Source organism: Alligator mississippiensis, chromosome 10, assembly GCF_030867095.1.
Source record: "Alligator mississippiensis isolate rAllMis1 chromosome 10, rAllMis1, whole genome shotgun sequence".
NCBI lineage: Eukaryota > Metazoa > Chordata > Crocodylia > Alligatoridae > Alligator > Alligator mississippiensis.
In genome coordinates, this window is record NC_081833.1 from 40998616 (window position 1) to 41014966 (window position 16351).

Consider the following 16351-nt stretch of genomic DNA (forward strand, 5'->3'; position numbering starts at 1 on the left):
GCAGTTGATTAAACTTATCATTACTATTAAATACAAATATGTAAACACGATTTTATACTGGACAGCTCTCTTTCTTTTCACGTTTAGCAACTCGACGAAATCGTCGATGAGTCATCATCGCCTTCTTCTAGATAGTGAAAACCTAACTCGTAGGCTAGCTGCCATTGTCCCGCGTCTCCTAAAATCCGAAGCTGTCTCTTATTAAGTCCAGAGCGCTGCAGGAGGTATCCAAACATGTATCGCTCCTCTTGTGTTCTCTGGCGTAATACTGGACGCTCGGATTCGCAGTGTTTTGTGTTCTGAGCCTCAGTCGGGTGTTGATACTCAAGATCACTGGATAGTCTTGGCTCCATGAGGACGCGCAGTCTTGATAACTGATGAAGGAGACTACTCACAGGATGATCGACCAGTGGGTTCAGCACAATCTGCAAAACCATGATGTTTCTTTGCCTGTAGACTTTAAGATAACTATCTATGCTGTCGAGAGTCACCGGAACAGTTCCAGGGTCTCGCAGGTGACGGTGAGGTCATGGTCGCATTCGTTGGAGCGGTGTTAGTCCCAATGTGCATTCTCTTGGGTTCCAGGCGCAATACGAAACTCCGATAATAGCCAGTACAAGCTGTTCTGCACCGGTGTGCTCTGGTCGGCCGTCGTGCCATGCGTGGGCCTTCTGTTCAATCACTCCTGCCACAAGCGCTGGAATCGGAATAGGCCAATAGATGCTAAACGCCACCATGTCGATGTCGGTGACATGTCCCCTACTCCATGAAGCTTGTCTCACCAAGAAGCTTGCTTCTTCCTGGTCCAGGAGGTCGGACCCAAGTTCCACGACTAGACGTCCCAACCACACAGCCAGAGTTTCGTTGGATCGTATCCTGGATTCCCTACGCAAATTCTGCAGTTCGGCTCTGGAACGAGCGTAATAGGTGGTAGCTTGAACTGCACTCTGTGGACTGATGACTGGGCTGCTTGATACTGCAGGCTGATCAATTTCTTCGCGAGTTGTCGTTGCTGTTGCTGTTTCTGTCGGAGCTGCAGTCATTGTTACAGTGGGAGTCGTTGCTGTCTCAGGCGGGAGGGGCAGATGCACTCCTCCACTTGACTCCCCCTCCCTTCAGCAGAGGGGAGCGGTCGGCGGAACCGACGCTGCGTTGCTGGGCGGAGTTACCGGCCGAACCCTCGCGGGCTCTCCCGAAGCTCCATCCCTCACTTCTGGCTTCTCCACATGGTCTTCTCTCCGCTCGGCGCCATCTTGTTGAGGCTTTTCAAGATCCCTTTTCTCAGCCGCTTCTCCGACCGCCCGAACGGCCATATGCAGCTGGGTCTTTAAGCTTAAAGTTTCACTCATTAAATCAGCCATAGTTTGAAAGGTTGCATTTAGTTTTCCCCCCTTGTCGCATTGTAGGACTACTCTCTCATTTACGGTGCGGTCCTCCGTCTCCGGGTCTTCGCGGAGCTCGGACGGACGCTCACGACCCCTCAGTCTAGGCACCACCATGCAAGGAGAAAACCAGCCGATTGGCATCGTCTGTCCCATCTCTCGGGCACACCGTGAGCAACGGACACACTCCCGGGTGGGGGTTGGGCTTACTGCGCTCGCCGGGTCGACTTTGGCAAGGGTCACAGCATCGAGGGGCCTATACAGGACCCGCTCATCGCCCACGATACACCCGAACGCCGCGGGGTGAAGATATACTTCTTTCCCTTCTAGGGCTCCGACTTCTGGGGTTCCCTCTTCTCCCCTTAACGAAAGGTGTCCATGGACACATCTCCTGCCCGTTCCGCCCGCCTGGTGGTACGCGAGGTGCGCCTCCAGTTCTCTGACGCTTGCTATGCTGCGTCTCCCACTTCTCCAAGGGCAGTTCTCAACTAATTCTAACTCTAGCGAGCCCTCTTCTGATCCCATTGGCATGTGCCGCGGCGATCCCGATCCCATCCTCGTCGCCATGTGCGGGCCGGGTCTGACCCCAGGCCCTTTTCGTCGCTCTGCACGCAGGCTGTGGCCAGTAGCCCAGGCAGGCCGGATCGGAGAGGGAGGTCGCCGAGCTAGAATTAGGCACAGACACATAACGGTTGATTTTAAGATTGTTTTATTTACACCGAGATGGTCGTGGCGTAGGCTGAGAACTTGCTTGAGTTGCGGTTACAACAGAAAACACGAACACACGTGGAGGTTGCAAGGCTCCACGCAGACAAACTCCGGATGTCCAGGACAAGCGCGCATAAAACTCGTCGTTACGTCTTATAGTAGGCTCCGTTCGAAGACGGGAAGAGGTGGGCGGTGGATCAGGCCGCCAAACTCCTCTGAGCGACACACAGGGTTTCTATTACCCTGCCACGCACACCCAGAGTCCCCACGAAATGGGTGCGGAGTCCTCTTCAGCTTGGGCGGAAACTGCTCAAGCCTCTTATACGGCTAGCAGGCCAATCGCTAGCCGCCACGTGTGAATAATTTAGCACTAGCCAATTGCGGGGCACAAATTTGCATACGACGAGCGGGAAATCTTTGCACTGTGCATTTCTGTGTTGCAAAGGGAAATGCACCCTGCAAAGATTGCTGCAAAGTGGCGGGAACACTCCTTTGCACGTGGGTTCTCTGCGCAGCAGAACTCCTCCGTGCAATGAAGTTGTAAACCCATAGGGATAATTCTTAGTGCCGAAGCACACACAAAAAATCAGACCTTTGGGTCATGACACAGAGGACCAGTATTTCATGCATTAATTTGCCAGTGCCCCTTTAAGACTGTCCCACTAAGCTTTTTAATGATTAGGGGCTACCAATTCTTTTGTATTTTAATATTCAAATAAAAATGTGAGTGGTGCTTTTGTTCTTGACAACTGAAAAAACCTAAGAAACCCACTGTTCAGGCTTGTTTGCCTACTGTTACATTGTAAAAATCTGAGAAAATGTGTGCCATTTTGTTGGTTTATAGCATTCCACACAACAATAAATCATAGCATTTTTGGTGTTGTCACAGTGTGTGGTTCCAAGCGTGCGATGCAATGCACAGATCCCCATATCTGCTCAGCACCAACTAACTGGCAAAATTGGTTGTGCCTTAGGAATCGGGAGGACAAGATAATACTCAACAAATATGTCTCCTCTCCAGCAGAAATGATTTAAGGTATGGGAAGGAAGGGGAGATATTTCACGTAATGAAAAGAATTAAGAACTATTAGTAATAATGGGATAAATTGAAAAGGAAAACGTTTAGGGTCAGGTGCAAGACAAACCTTCCTAACAGTAAGATCTGTGGCTCTCCAAAGCATCGTGGAAAGAAGCCCTAAGTACAGGTTTTCTTTACAGTAATCAAGGACAGGTTACTTTTAGTTCACTAAGGCCTGTCAATGTGCTGTGCACGTGCACAAGGCAGAAACTGAAGCAGTCTGGGCTCCGGGGAAGTTGAACTCTCAAATCCTGATCCTGCTAACAGGTGTGTGCCTGCAAATAGCTCCGGAGCTGCTCCTGGACCTGATCAAATCGACCTGCCTACTCTGCCGCCGCCTCGTTGGGTGCCACAAGCGATTGGGGCCGGGCTGAGCCTCCGGCCTCCTCCTGCTGCGCCGGCGGCCACCAGCTCCCGGCTGGCGAAGGAGTTGAGCTGACATCTGTTGGGCAACCTTCAGGTCCCAGGGCTGCTCCGGCCCCGGCGGGGGCGTCAGGCAGCTCCGGCCGGGGGTCCGGCCCCCTGCGAGCGGCGGCTTTTGGCGCTTCCCCCCTCCGGGCCCGGCGCGGCGGCAGCGAAGGGGTTAGCGCAGGCTCCTCCCGGGCGCGGGGGAGGAGAGGAGCGGGGCGGAGCGAGGAGCATGCGCCCCGCCGGCCTCCATTGTCTCCGCGGCGGCGCGGGCGAGCGGGGGCGGCCGGCTGTGCTGCGGGCAGAGCCTCCGGGCGGGGGCAGGAGGACGCGGCCGGGCTCCGCGCGCCCGCCCCGCCTCGCGGCCCGATGCGTCGGAGCTAGAGCCCATCGCCCCCGCGCCGCCGGCCCGGCCCGGCCCTGCCCGGCCCAGCCTAACCCAGCCCAGCCCAGCCCAGCTCGGGGCGGCGGGCGGATGCGACTGCGGAGCGCCGCGCCCGTCCGCGCGCAGCGGGGGAGCACGGCCATGCTCGCGGCTCGGGGGCGGCCCTGCTAGTAGCTCGGTCCCGCCCGTCGGTGCAGCCTCCCGCCCCGCCCCGCCTGCGCCGCCCGGCGCCTCGGGCCTCGTTGCGGGAGCGGGAGCGGGTCCCGCGCGGCCGCCCATGGGGGGCAAGCAGAGCAGCACGGCCCGCTCACGGGGCCCCTTCCCCGGGGTGTCCAGCGACGACAGCGCCGTGCCTGCGCCGGGCGGCGCCCCCACCTTCGGCCACTACCGCGCCGGCGGTGCCATGGGGCTGCGCAGCCGCTCCGTCAGCTCGGTGGCCGGCATGGGCATAGGCATGGGCATGGACCCCGCCGCCGCCGCCGCCGTCCCCTTCGGCCTGTACGCGGCGGCGGCGCGGGCCGCTGGCGACCCCGAGCGGGCCCCGGGCGGCGGCGGCGCGGGCGCGGACTCCACCTACGCCCCTGGCAACGGTTACCAGGAGACGGGCGGCGGTCACCATAGAGACGGGATGCTGTACCTGGGCTCCCGGGCCTCGCTGGCGGACGCGCTGCCCCTGCACATCACGCCCCGGTGGTTCAGCTCCCACAGCGGTGAGTCCCGGGCTGCGCGGCCTGCGGAGGGGCCCCCACCTGAGGGGCTCCTCTGAGGGAGGAGGGGGCTGGGGTAGGCTTCAGCAACCAGACACAGACCCCTCTAGGTCCTGTCTACTCTAGTCGGTGTGACTCAGACTGGATCCCTCCCCAGGGACTGATGCAGGACTTGGCTGGTCTCCCAGCACTAAAGGAAAGCTTTATGTTTCCTTCACAAGGCCCTGGGCTTCTGTACTGCTCCTTCCACCTGCCGGTGGAAGCTAGCCCAAAGCATTGAACAGGAGTTGGGCTTGGGGGTAAAACAGGGCCCCGGCTGATAGACACTTGGCAGCTCATTGTGGCTTTGAGGGACGTACCAAGCTTCTCTCCAAAAAAACCCAAACAAACAACCCCCCCCTCAAAAAACAAACAAAAAAACCCCCCCAAACAAAACAGATTGCAGCAACCTTTTTTAATTAGAAGAAAGTTAGACAGGGAAGCTTGTTACTCAGCTGGATGATGTCTGACTAAGAGCTGTCTGTTTCCATGAATTAGGCAAGTGTGTAGAAGAAGAACACTCTTGACTGCTTCCAACTCCATGTCACTGCCACAGTAGCTGGGTAACAGCTGAGGCTTGCATGAACTTGTAGGATTTGGGTTAAGGTCAAGATAAGAACTGATTTCAGAACTGAAGAGGCTTTTTAGAGGGTGTTTGTTGATTTGGATCATAAAATGTAAAGCAGAGGCCTGTCATTCCTGGGGAACTTAAGGGAAAGTGTTCTGCAACTGTGTACAATCACTATGATTCATGCTAGTGGCCCAGCTTTCAATACCTTGTTTGGAAAGGGGCTCTTTGCAGGGACCCCTATTGACTTCAGGAAAACAGGAAGGAGGAGGAGGCCTGCCTTATTTTTTCTGATAACAGGCTAAGAAGAGGCTAGAGCTTTGATTCCCAGGAGGAAGCGGAGAGAATGAAGTCACTTGCCTATTTAAGAAAACTGGGGAGCCAGTAAGGCCCTGCTGCAGGAAATTTGTCAGGCTGAGGGAAGAGATGAGACTACTTCCCCCCCCCCCATTTTCTGATCTTTACTCTTGGGCCTTTACATTGGCCAGGCTTTAGGGCAAAAAGTTTGCTTTCCCAGCAAGACTGTATCCCTGACCTAGTTTTGGCTAGGTACAGAGATTGAGGTGGGAGTCCTCCTTCCCAGCAGTCATTTCAGGGTTATGTCTCCTTTTGTTTCCTGAAATACTGTAGTCTGGGACTCTTCCCCATCCTCTCTCCCTTTCAAACATTGTTAGTATTCTTATGTGACCTGTTCTGGGAATCTCCTAGTATATCGTGAGACAAATGCCTCCTTTTCAGGAAGGCTTTTGATTAGGGACTGAAGCGTGGGTAGAAGAGAATGAAGTTCAAAGCAAGACTTGCACTTCTACTCTTTCTCCCTCCTGCAGATCCTAGGGGCTGCTGCTCTCAGTTGCATTGAATCTGCTCAATGTCCTATATTAAAACCTCTAATGCGGCATGTTGCCAGCTATGCTACTGTTTATTTAGATAATCAAGGCATTTGTGTCTGTCTTTGGCAGTCAGCAAGGTCTGGTTGTTGAAGTGTGGGGTAAGGACTTGGGATTCTTGGGACCTATTTTCAGTTGCCTTGTTATGTAACATGATGTAAAGACTTCATCTTACTCTTCCTTTCTTTCTTTTTCTCTTTTTAAAAGAAGATTCTGTAAGGTCCTAGGAAAGTTACCATATGAAAGCAGTTTTTTGTTCTGCAGTAGAATATCACAAATTTTCATCAAAAGATGGTCACGTCTTTTCAGGAAAGGTTTTATTTCAAAGACTCTTGTCATGAGAGCTAAGGCTTCATTAGACAAAATGCACCATGGTGTACCCTTGGTAGCATTTAATCAGCTGTTAACGTAGTGAACAATTAAATCCAAACTCTCAAAATACACTTTTGAGAGGCAGAATCTGTACCTCTTAATGTGTGTTCAATTACTCCAGTTTGCAAATTTAGTAAGTAAGACCTCATGGGTCTCCCAGTCATTATTTTGAATTGGCAAAGTTCTGCTGAGTTAACACTACTGCCCTCTAAAATGTGGAGGCAAATGGCTGTGCTGACTGGGAAATTCTGCAATCACTAGGTTTCTTCAGTGTGTGTTGTGGGGTCCTGTGAAATATTGTGGCTCTGCTCTGAAACTTTGAACAGCTTATTGTCTTTGTTACATCTGAGCCAATAGCCTTTTCCTTGGGCTGTTGCTTCCTGTGCAGCAGTAAGAAGTGTAGAGCATTAACTTTTTTGAAAATTAGTTTGAAATGATTAACCCTCTTCCTGTCACATTCATGCTGCAGAGATTTGAGGAGTGTTTATGTTTTGGGAGGAAGAGAGGGGGAAGAGAAGACATACAAGTATTGCTAAAATTCCTCATAGCCTTTCATCTTCATTAGAGTAAGAAACATTCAATACCTCTTACTAGGTGTTCTGCTTTTGATGACCCCTCCCACCACTTGGAATCAAATTGCTTCATTAGCCACAGTGGAAAGGCTGAAACAGCAAATCTTCGGTAAATGTAGAGGAGCCTTGACATTCGTTTGTGTGACTTGCTCATCCATTTGTTAGGATGACTTGAGTATGGAAGTCAGGGATTTGCTGACATGCTGAGCTATATTGGAAGTGAGTGTATTTTGATCCCCAGAGGGTGTTGGTCCTTTGTTATAATTTGTTTTAACTGGGCAGTTGATGTGAGAGGAGCCTTTTGGGCTTGCAGTGATTGTGGTTTATTGCCTGGCAGATATAGAGACTGGCCACTAGCTATTACCTGCTGCTTCATTTCTGAACAACAGGAAAAACCCTCCAGCATAGAGAAAACTCTGAAAAGAGAGAAGAGGATTGTATGACAAGCATCATGGAATAGGGAGAAAGTGGGGGAAAGACATGTTATATTGGATTCGTTGTTTTGGGCTTCTGAGGAATGGCCAGGAGACTTAAGTTTGCAGTTATAGACCAGGCCAGACTTTCAACTTGCAGTTTGGGGCAGTTCCAAGCTCCCTTGATATTATGCTTGAGCATACAAAGGAAATAGCACATTCTAAAGCTCTCTCCTTGCACAACATAGCTTATTTTTATGAAGATCTTGTACTGCAGCTGTGCAAAAAGAAAACACAACAGATGAAGACCCATTCTGGCTAGCTCTCCATATCCTTGGTGGATGAGACAAGCTAGCCCCAAACAGCTTATAAGAGGAATGGCTTTCTGAAGCGGCTCATAACTGGGGGAGGGAGGGATTGGGGCTGGGACAAGGTGCCCAGCCAGGATGGGGGAAGGGGGCAGGGGGTGCAGGATGTGGGTGCAACACCTCTCCGAGTGGGGGCTGTGCCCTGCTGCTGCTTGCTGAGCCGAGGCATGGCTTGCTCCAGACAAAGGGGCAAGTGGCACCAGTGCATAGCCCCTGCTCCCAGTGCTGCCATGCCCACCACCCGCCCATGTCCCCCTGTGTTGGGTGGCAAGAGGCAGCAGCACCTGTCCCCCTGCGCCAGCTGGCAAGCAGCAGTAGTGCAGAGTTCCCACTCTCAGCTCTGGTAGTGGGGGCTCTGCTCTGCTGCTGCTTGCCCAGCCGGCATGGGGTAGGGGGGAAGCACGGGGTGTGGGTGCGGCAGCACTGGTAGCGGGGGCTATGCCCAACTGCCTGCTGCTTGCCCAGCCAGCACAGTGTGGGGAGCACAATACAGGCGCGGCTCGCTTCGGGTGGAAGAGGGCAAGCGGCAGCAGGGCATAGCCCCTGCTTCCAGCCTTGCTGCACCCACATCAGCACTGGGAGCGGGGATTCTGCCCTGCTGCCACTTGCCAGCTGGCACCACAGGGGAGCGTGGGGTGTGGCATGGCACGGGATGCGGGTGTGGCAGGATTGGGAGTGGGGCCTATGCCCTGCTGCCACTTGCTCCCTTCTGCCCGGAGTGAGCCGCACCTGAATTGTGCTCCCCTGTGCCAGCTGGGCAAGCGGCAACACGGCAGAGCCCCCGTTCCCACTGCTGCTGTGCCTGCATCCCGTGCTCCCCGCTTCCCTCCCCGACTAATGTTCCCTCCTCTCCCTGGCTGGATAGCTTGTCCCAGTCCCAGCCCCGATCCCTCTCTCCTGTGCCCCTTCCCTCCCTGCAACCCCAATAGACTTACCAGCTGGAGGCAGCTGTCAGCTGCTTGTTTAGTCTATGGCCGAATCTCCGAAGTGGTGCCAAATCTTTCGGATCTGATTCAGCCGAATTGAATTAGGACAGTGATTCAAATCTCTGAATCAAATCACTGTCCTCTAAATTGTCTGAATCCAAAACGAATACTTGCCGCTTTGCACAAGCCTACTATAAAGGTTTCACTTATTAATGTGCTATTGTGGGGGGAGAAGAATGTGTCTTGTTTGTTCATTTCTGAATCCATCAAATGCAAAATCACCGCCCTGAAGCCTCATGAGGAAAAGATACTGCTAAAAGTTTTTAAACTTAGATCAAAAAATTATATGCTGGAATCCATGGGGAATCCCCATTTAGAAAAAGTAGCTTTTCTTATATGTTTTGTATGTCAAATCAGACAGGCACGGGTGATCTCTTGTAATGGGCAAGGAGGGGAGGGGAACCTATAGGTTAGCACAAGATAAAACTAGTTAGCCTCTGGATGTGTCTAACAGTTTTAATTTTTTTGCCCCTTAAATGGTTTTGTATCAGTTCTCTTTTATTTCTGTTGAGTCAAAAATCTTGTGAAGGCTTAAAATTAGCTTGTGAGCTTAACTCACCTGCTTGCGCATGCAGGCACAAGACTAGATCAGTGTTGTCAAAAGTAGCTCAAGATTTGCCTCTCCTTAATGTACTCTGTGTGTGGTCCTTATCTCCGTTTATATCAACGTAACGTCACTACAACTGCTGGAGTTATTCTTGATTTACATTGGTATAAGAGAAATCAGAACTGGGTCTGAAATCTGGTTTTATTTATTTATTTATTTCTCCCACTCCACCACCCCCTTATCCCTCAGTGCTCTTGCCAGGTAGTCTTACAGATCAAAACACAGAGAGGTAGAAAAATTTGGCCCCAAAACTAGCAGATTAGATTTAACCATTTTAAAATTGTCCTGTTTGTGTCTGTAGAAGTTGTAGACTTGCAAGGGAGGTGGGAAGGGGACCACACGCTTCCTGCTGTAACACAAAATAGTGGTCACACTTTCCATTGTATTAGACCATGTACATGAAGGTGACATTCTGTGGTAATTCTGATCTCACCTGGGCTCATATTGTGTCTAATGGAAGCTGTTTCTCCTAAGAGAAATCCCAGAGCAGATTTCTGCAGTGTTTTTTGGGCTGTCCTTGCCTACATTTCTGGGGCCAGGTAAATCCTGAGCCTCACTTTCTCTATGGTGTGTGACTGTCATGCACATAAACCAGTCTACAGTCCTTTTGGGGCAGTTTCTGTTTGTCAGACTTGTGACAGGGCATCAAAGGAGCAAGAGTGAGCAAGCTCAGCTTTTGGAATTTGCCTCAAGGGAGTTTCAATGGCTGCCAGCTCCTTTGTCCTTTTCAGTCTTCATGTGGACTGGTCCCTTGCCTACAGAAGTGCTGGGAAGTCATCCAAGGGGGTCCCTTTCCTGCCTCAGGCTAGTCTGGCTGGTCTCAAATAGTCCCTACCCATCCCCCCATCTACCCCCTAAGTTTAATTTGCTTAAAAGTATCTTCATGCAATGTGGAACTTCTCTTTTACAACGGCAGCCATGAAGCTTGGTGGTCCAGCCTGGTGCATGGGGTGCAGCTGCACGGAAGTTGGTGCTTTTAGTTAATCTATTATCTAAAAATATAAAGCCTCAGCCAGCCTTTCCCTTGGGCAAAACAAAAGAGCTTCCTGAGCTACTCAGCTGTGCACAGAGGAGGATGGGGACTTATAAAGTTTGCAGAGGTGAATGTGCTAGAGAAAACAGTCTTCCTCCAGAAGTTTAGTTTCTGAGCTTCTGGGAGTTCACAGAGCCAGCAATGTGAGTGGGAGTTGTGCTCAGTGCCTGAGGCCATGGCTTGGAAAACTTTTTGGGCCTGGAGCACAGAGAGGAGCTAGCTGCCAATGCAGAAGACTGCCTGCATGCTCAGGAGTCAGTGACCTGGTTTTAACAGCTATGCAAAGCACTGCTCATTATTTGTGACTTGGAGAGAGTAGTGTGTGATGTGCCTGTAACGGGAGGCTTGGAGTATACAGTCACTGAGTAGAGCTGGGTGAAATGAAAGTGATATGGAGAGAGCTGTGATGGAAAAGGGAGGATTTCTAGACCCACTAATAGACAATAAAGGTATCCAGAAGGCATGTTGCATCTTGCTAAACATCTTTTTCCCACAGGAGTTAATAATTCAAAGATTTCCAGAGAAGCAACCAGTCACCATTCCCCCCCCCCCCATTTCTCCGCAGGAAAAAAACCCCAAACCTGTGTGGTGATCTCTCCCTAAAATCACTCAGAAAAGTACCTTGTCTTCATCCAAGGAAGCTTAGTCACGCCTTTCTGAGAGGCTTGCATTATCTAATCCCTGAAACATCTCCTGTGTGCCAAAGTTTCATCAGGACAAGTTCTCTAGGCCTAGGAGAATAATGAGGTGTACTTGGTAGAAAACTTGCAGGCACAGCAAAAAGGTGGAAGCTTAGTTCTGAAATAAGGGAACTCTCAGAATAGCCCTTTGGTTCTTGTCTTACCTGTGCCCAATCTGTCTCTTGCTCACCTTGGCTTGATTTACTGCTGGTGACAGAGAAATTACCTGTGTTTTGTTTCATAAATTGAATATATAGAGACAGGCTTGCAGTTGGGGTCTCTGTAGAGGGATAAAAATTTGAATCCCACAATGTTGTCATCGCAGTCCCTGTTCTGACTGTTAAAGAATGTGCTGTTCTGGACTTGATGGCCATGTTAAGTCATGAGATTGCTTTGTAAACAGCTCACCCAGAGTCACTGGCAGATATCCTGACTTTATATTTTGACCCTATGGCATCATCCATGAGAATAAGATGATATTATGGAATTCTTTGCCCTGTTGCAAAATTAGTAGCAAGGGATGTTTGTAGAGTTCTGTCTGAGCCCAGGACTCTGAGAGCAAGAGTAATTAGCAGAGCTATCTGCTGGGAGCTTTCACACTGAGAGTCATCCTTTCTTCAGTTAGCTTTATGATCTTCTGCTTTGAAGAATATTAAAATGTGCCAAATAGAGACTGGAGGTACTGAAGGCTGTATAGGTAGTTTGAAAGACAAAAGCTAAGGCAGTGATTTCCAGCCAGGGTGCTGTGGGGTGCCACATGATGTTAACACTTAGATGTGAAAACAAGATTCATAAGATAAACCCTGAGATTTCAAATAGGAATCCATTGTATTTAACATGCTGATCCGCTGTGGTCTTTCTGAGTTCTTTGCAACAGAAAATGTACTCATTATTTTTCCATAGTCAAAAGACTAGTTAAAACTAAGAGCCAGCATTTTCTGAGGAGTGCCTTAAGCCTAAAGAGTAGTCTTGGGTCTAACAAGGGGTGCTTTGAATCTAGAAAGGTTGAGCAGCACTGGGCTAATGGATACAAGCTATTGCATTAGGCACGTGGCCTGATTCTTCTTCTTTTTTTTTTTTTTATTTCCCCAACTCTGGTCTCAGTTTTTGAGACCAGAGGTAGTTTGCTGGTTAGCCTGAAGTCAGGCAGAGGACAGGGTAGAGTTGTACCTTTATATACCAATTAAATCAGAGATGCTGTTACTTTTGTAAGTAACAGCTTATGTCATCAGATGTTGTGAAGGGACTGCTAGCTTTGTCACCCCTGCTCACATAGGTAGGTGTACACCTCTGAGCCAATGGGGGTTCATGCAAGTGGAACAGGGCAGTAGGTTCAGTGCAATTGCCACTGGCTTCTGGACAGCCCACATGCTTGTCCACCTGTTTTGAAACCTAACTGGCTCTTGGGACATTTTTTTGCAGGCTTGGGGCCTTAAAGCAGAGATGGCCTGCAGCTTGCTTGCTGTGCTCCAGCTTCTGGCTAGTTTTGTGGTTCCCCCTGACCTGTGAATAGAACAGCTAATGGTAGAATTTCTAGTTTAGTTCTTACAGCATATGCCCTTCTCTGTGGAAAACCTGTGATCAGGGTGAGTGTGCCTGCTTTGTACTAAGAGCTCAGGAGAATTTCAAAGGCATGCGTGTAGATACTAACACCTATGGAGAGTCGGTGAGAATTGGCTGCAGAATGCTATTTATGCCTTTAAAACTTCCTTTTATTCACATCCTAGCATGGTAGGGGGCGGGATCTCAGTTCATTTCAGAATTCATCATCAAGTCACCACACTGATTTGGTTCCTTGCTTTGCATGTGTACCTGCTTGCTGTCATGCTGCCAGCTGTGGGCATTGTGTGTAGCTCAGTGCCAAGATGTTTGGGAGGTTCATAATGCATGTCTGAAGTGAAGGACTCCTACTGTTGGGTCTACCTGTTTCATTGTAGAGGTGCTCTGCTGGTGTGGAATGAGCTAGGTAAATTTCTGCTTTGTGGAATGCCATGCTGCCTGGAGCAAACTGGGGTTGGGGTTGACATTTCAGAGCTTTTCACGTTTCCCTTTCTTTTGTGTCTGGTGGTATCAAAAAAGCATCTATGTCCTCTCTTCGTATTGACTTATCTCCTGTACAATAAAGACCAACTGAATTCTGCCCTTGGTATTTCCAGTATCTGTTTCTCAGGTGGTTGCCCTTGCTACTTGCCATCTCCCAATGATAGTGGCTTTCAAATCTTAGCTCATTGAGTTTAGAGCCTATCAGTACTGGTATAGGCTGGCACAATCTTTGGGTATGCCACTGTTGAATGAACAAATAAGGAGCATTTGTTTTAAGGGACCAAAAAACTCTTATCTTCTAATAAATGCCTGCTAGCAACCAACCTTCTTGCCTTTAGGTGTAGTTTGGGGACCAGAGGGATGATTGACTAGGGGGAAACATAAATGGTGTATATACATGGCAAGACGATATGGGTCTAATGCAGAGGTGTGCTGATATATCAGTTGCCTAGCGGATCAGCACTGATAAAAGGAGGAATGACATAATTGGCTTTTTTGGCTGTTGCAGCTGATAATGTTTACCGATAATTATGCATACTGGCCAGGGTCCTGGACACCTGGGTTTTCTTTTCCCCCGTGGGGCCGGGGGCCCTGGATGCCTGGGATCCCTCAGGAAATGGCAAGTTTCCCCTTGCAGGAGGGAAGCATTCTAGCCTGCAAGGGGTCCTGCCTGGGTCTGCTGGGAGCGAGACACAGGTTGTGCCCCATACATGTGTGCGGCTGCGGCCAGGAATACAGCTGGGTAGCATGGAGAGCAGCTCCCTGTAGGTAAGTCTCTGGAGGGGAAGGGGTGGGGGGATGACGCACAGATTGAGGTCCCCACAGTAAAGGATGGAGTGGGGCTGGAGCTGGGGCTGTTGTCTATCCAGGGCGGTGCATGGGGGCTTGGGTGGGAGGTAGGACAGAGCCACGGGAGGCTCATCCAGGAGGTGTGGGGTTGCTTCCTCTCCTCCACTGTCGGGGAAGGTATGGGGGGGGATATGCCCCCCCAGTTCTGTGCATGGCATGGATGCAGGGTGCTTACTTTGGGCTCGGGGCTCTGTTCTGCTGCCTTTCCCTTGGGAGCCCCGTGCCAACTGTGCACCCCCTGCCTGCCCAGCACCAGTGGGGGGTGGCGGGTTACAGGAAGTAACTTCAATTACAGAGAAGGGCAGTGTGTTACCAGTGACTGATGTGCAAAATGTTGGTTTAGTAGCTGTGAGTGTTGCTTGAAAAATAACAGTAAGTGTACCCTACAAGTAAGTGTTGCGTTGGCTGCATAACCAGGCAGCTGCTGATAGTTATTCAAGGCAGCATCTCCCTGCTTTCAGATTGGCTGACTCTTGTGTAGGTGGGATCCTGTCGCTTTCAGAGGGATTGTTCCTCTGAACCCGCCTGTGAGAAGCAGTGCTTTGTATTTCTGATGCTTTGGTTTTCCACTTCTCAAAAAGATAGATATATCTATCAAAGCCACCTCCAGCAGCCTTAGTCATGCTGAAGAAAGCAAGCAGGAAATACACGAGGTAGTGCTGGTCCAAAGAGAATGAGTCAGAATGGCTCCATCGTATTGCAGAGATGAAACCATATCAGAAATGCTGAAGAGTGTAGGGGGAGATCACCACTGAAAACAGAACAGCCATGTTCAAGGGCAGGATCTGCAAGGCTGGGTATTTCTCCTCTATCTAACCTTCCGAGTCATGGCCAAGTGGTTGTGTTTCTGTAGTAACCAGACTGCAGCAAAGCACTTCCTGGTGCAACTCACGCTCTTCCTCCATCCCACACACTTGTATGGCAGCACTTCTTTGGCAAGTCTCACATACCTTCTCAGCTGTGGAGCTAAGGTGCCAGACTTCTTCCATGTTATTTTGGTTCTGCTGTTTAGAGCAGTCAAGAGGCAGTTTTCCATCTTCAACCCAACTTAAAACCGTTTTTTTCACCTCTAGACCTCTTTTAAGGTGTGTGAAGTCTACCTGCTGCATGAAGGCAAGGTTTTGAGAGCCTGTGACAGATCAGAGTGCAAGCAAGCTTCCTCCATTCATGACCATTGTTTCTCTCAATCCTGACCTATAGCCCTCCTTGCTCTTCTCATCCTGACCCAACCAACCCACTACTGCACCAGAGCTGGGCTCTTTGCATAGTTCTGGCAATGCATCTCAGCCATGACCTGTGCCAGCACTAGGCAGTTGGGGATGTGGACAGATGCAACAATTACATTGGTATCAAGTGATAACCAATATTAAATGCTCCAGCATAGCTATTATTTCAGCTGGTGTACAGAGAGAGAAGCTGCTGTAGTGTTAACCCTGTTTCATTCAGCTTTAAATTAGTGATTTAGCATACTTGTATGATTATAGAAGCATGCAGATATTGACCAGTTATGTTGTAAGTGGCAACTTTCTCACCCTAAAAAAAAAAAAAAAAAAAAAATTAGAAGTTATGTCTGTCCATAGCCTGAATTGGATAAAATGTTTCTATGGCAGTATGATGCGAACAAGCTTTGCAGTTGTCCTTGACTCTCTAGAGGTGGCAAGTTACTGCCTAAGAGTGTTGACCTCTTTATAGCATGGCACTTGCCACAGGGCTGGAACTGGGGAATTTCTTGTCTGGCAAAAGCAGCCTTATACCGAGGGATCAGGAACATCAGAGTAGTACATCAAGCACATGGCTGAGCATGTGGCGTAGCTGCCTGCTCTATGTGCTTAGCTTCCCTTTGTTCTTTCTGTCTCTGCAGACTGACAGTTGGAATGGGAAACCAGGTGGAACTGAATCTTCTGTGGTAAAGACATGTTGTGTTTGCCTTGACCAGCTGCATAGCACTGTTGTGCAGCATTGCTCCCTGCTTAGGGTGTGGATGGTTGAAGCCACCAGCGTGCACTGGATGGCTCAGCATTTTTGAGTTCAAGTGCCATAGCACTGCTGCTTTCTGTACACAAGCTTTATGGGGGAAAATACCATCGTAAGGCAACTAGCTGCTGGCCAATGCTTTTGTTGAATTGAATCTGGGGTCCTGGTTTGGTAATGTCTATGCATCCTATGAAAAGGGTATAACTATGAGGAAGATGTGTGGATTTACCATGGTGTTCTTCCTCATTCTAAAGAGGGTGATGCTGGGTGGTAAGGGATGCATGGAAATGTA

At 49.9% G+C, this 16351-nt stretch overlaps 1 protein-coding gene across 2 annotated transcripts in view; it reads left to right on the top strand.

Moving 5' to 3' along the window:
* Nucleotides 1–3909: 3909 nt before the first annotated feature.
* ZNRF1 (zinc and ring finger 1) overlaps nucleotides 3910–16351 on the top strand; it is a 92027-nt gene continuing 79585 nt past the window's right edge. The window contains exon 1 of one of the 2 annotated variants that reach the window (XM_019497307.2): nucleotides 3910–4671. In XM_019497307.2, coding sequence (XP_019352852.2) covers nucleotides 4239–4671 — 433 coding nt within the window. In that variant the 5' untranslated portion in view covers nucleotides 3910–4238. The remainder of the gene's footprint in view (nucleotides 4672–16351) is intronic. The other variant, XM_059713731.1, reaches the window with a different exon arrangement.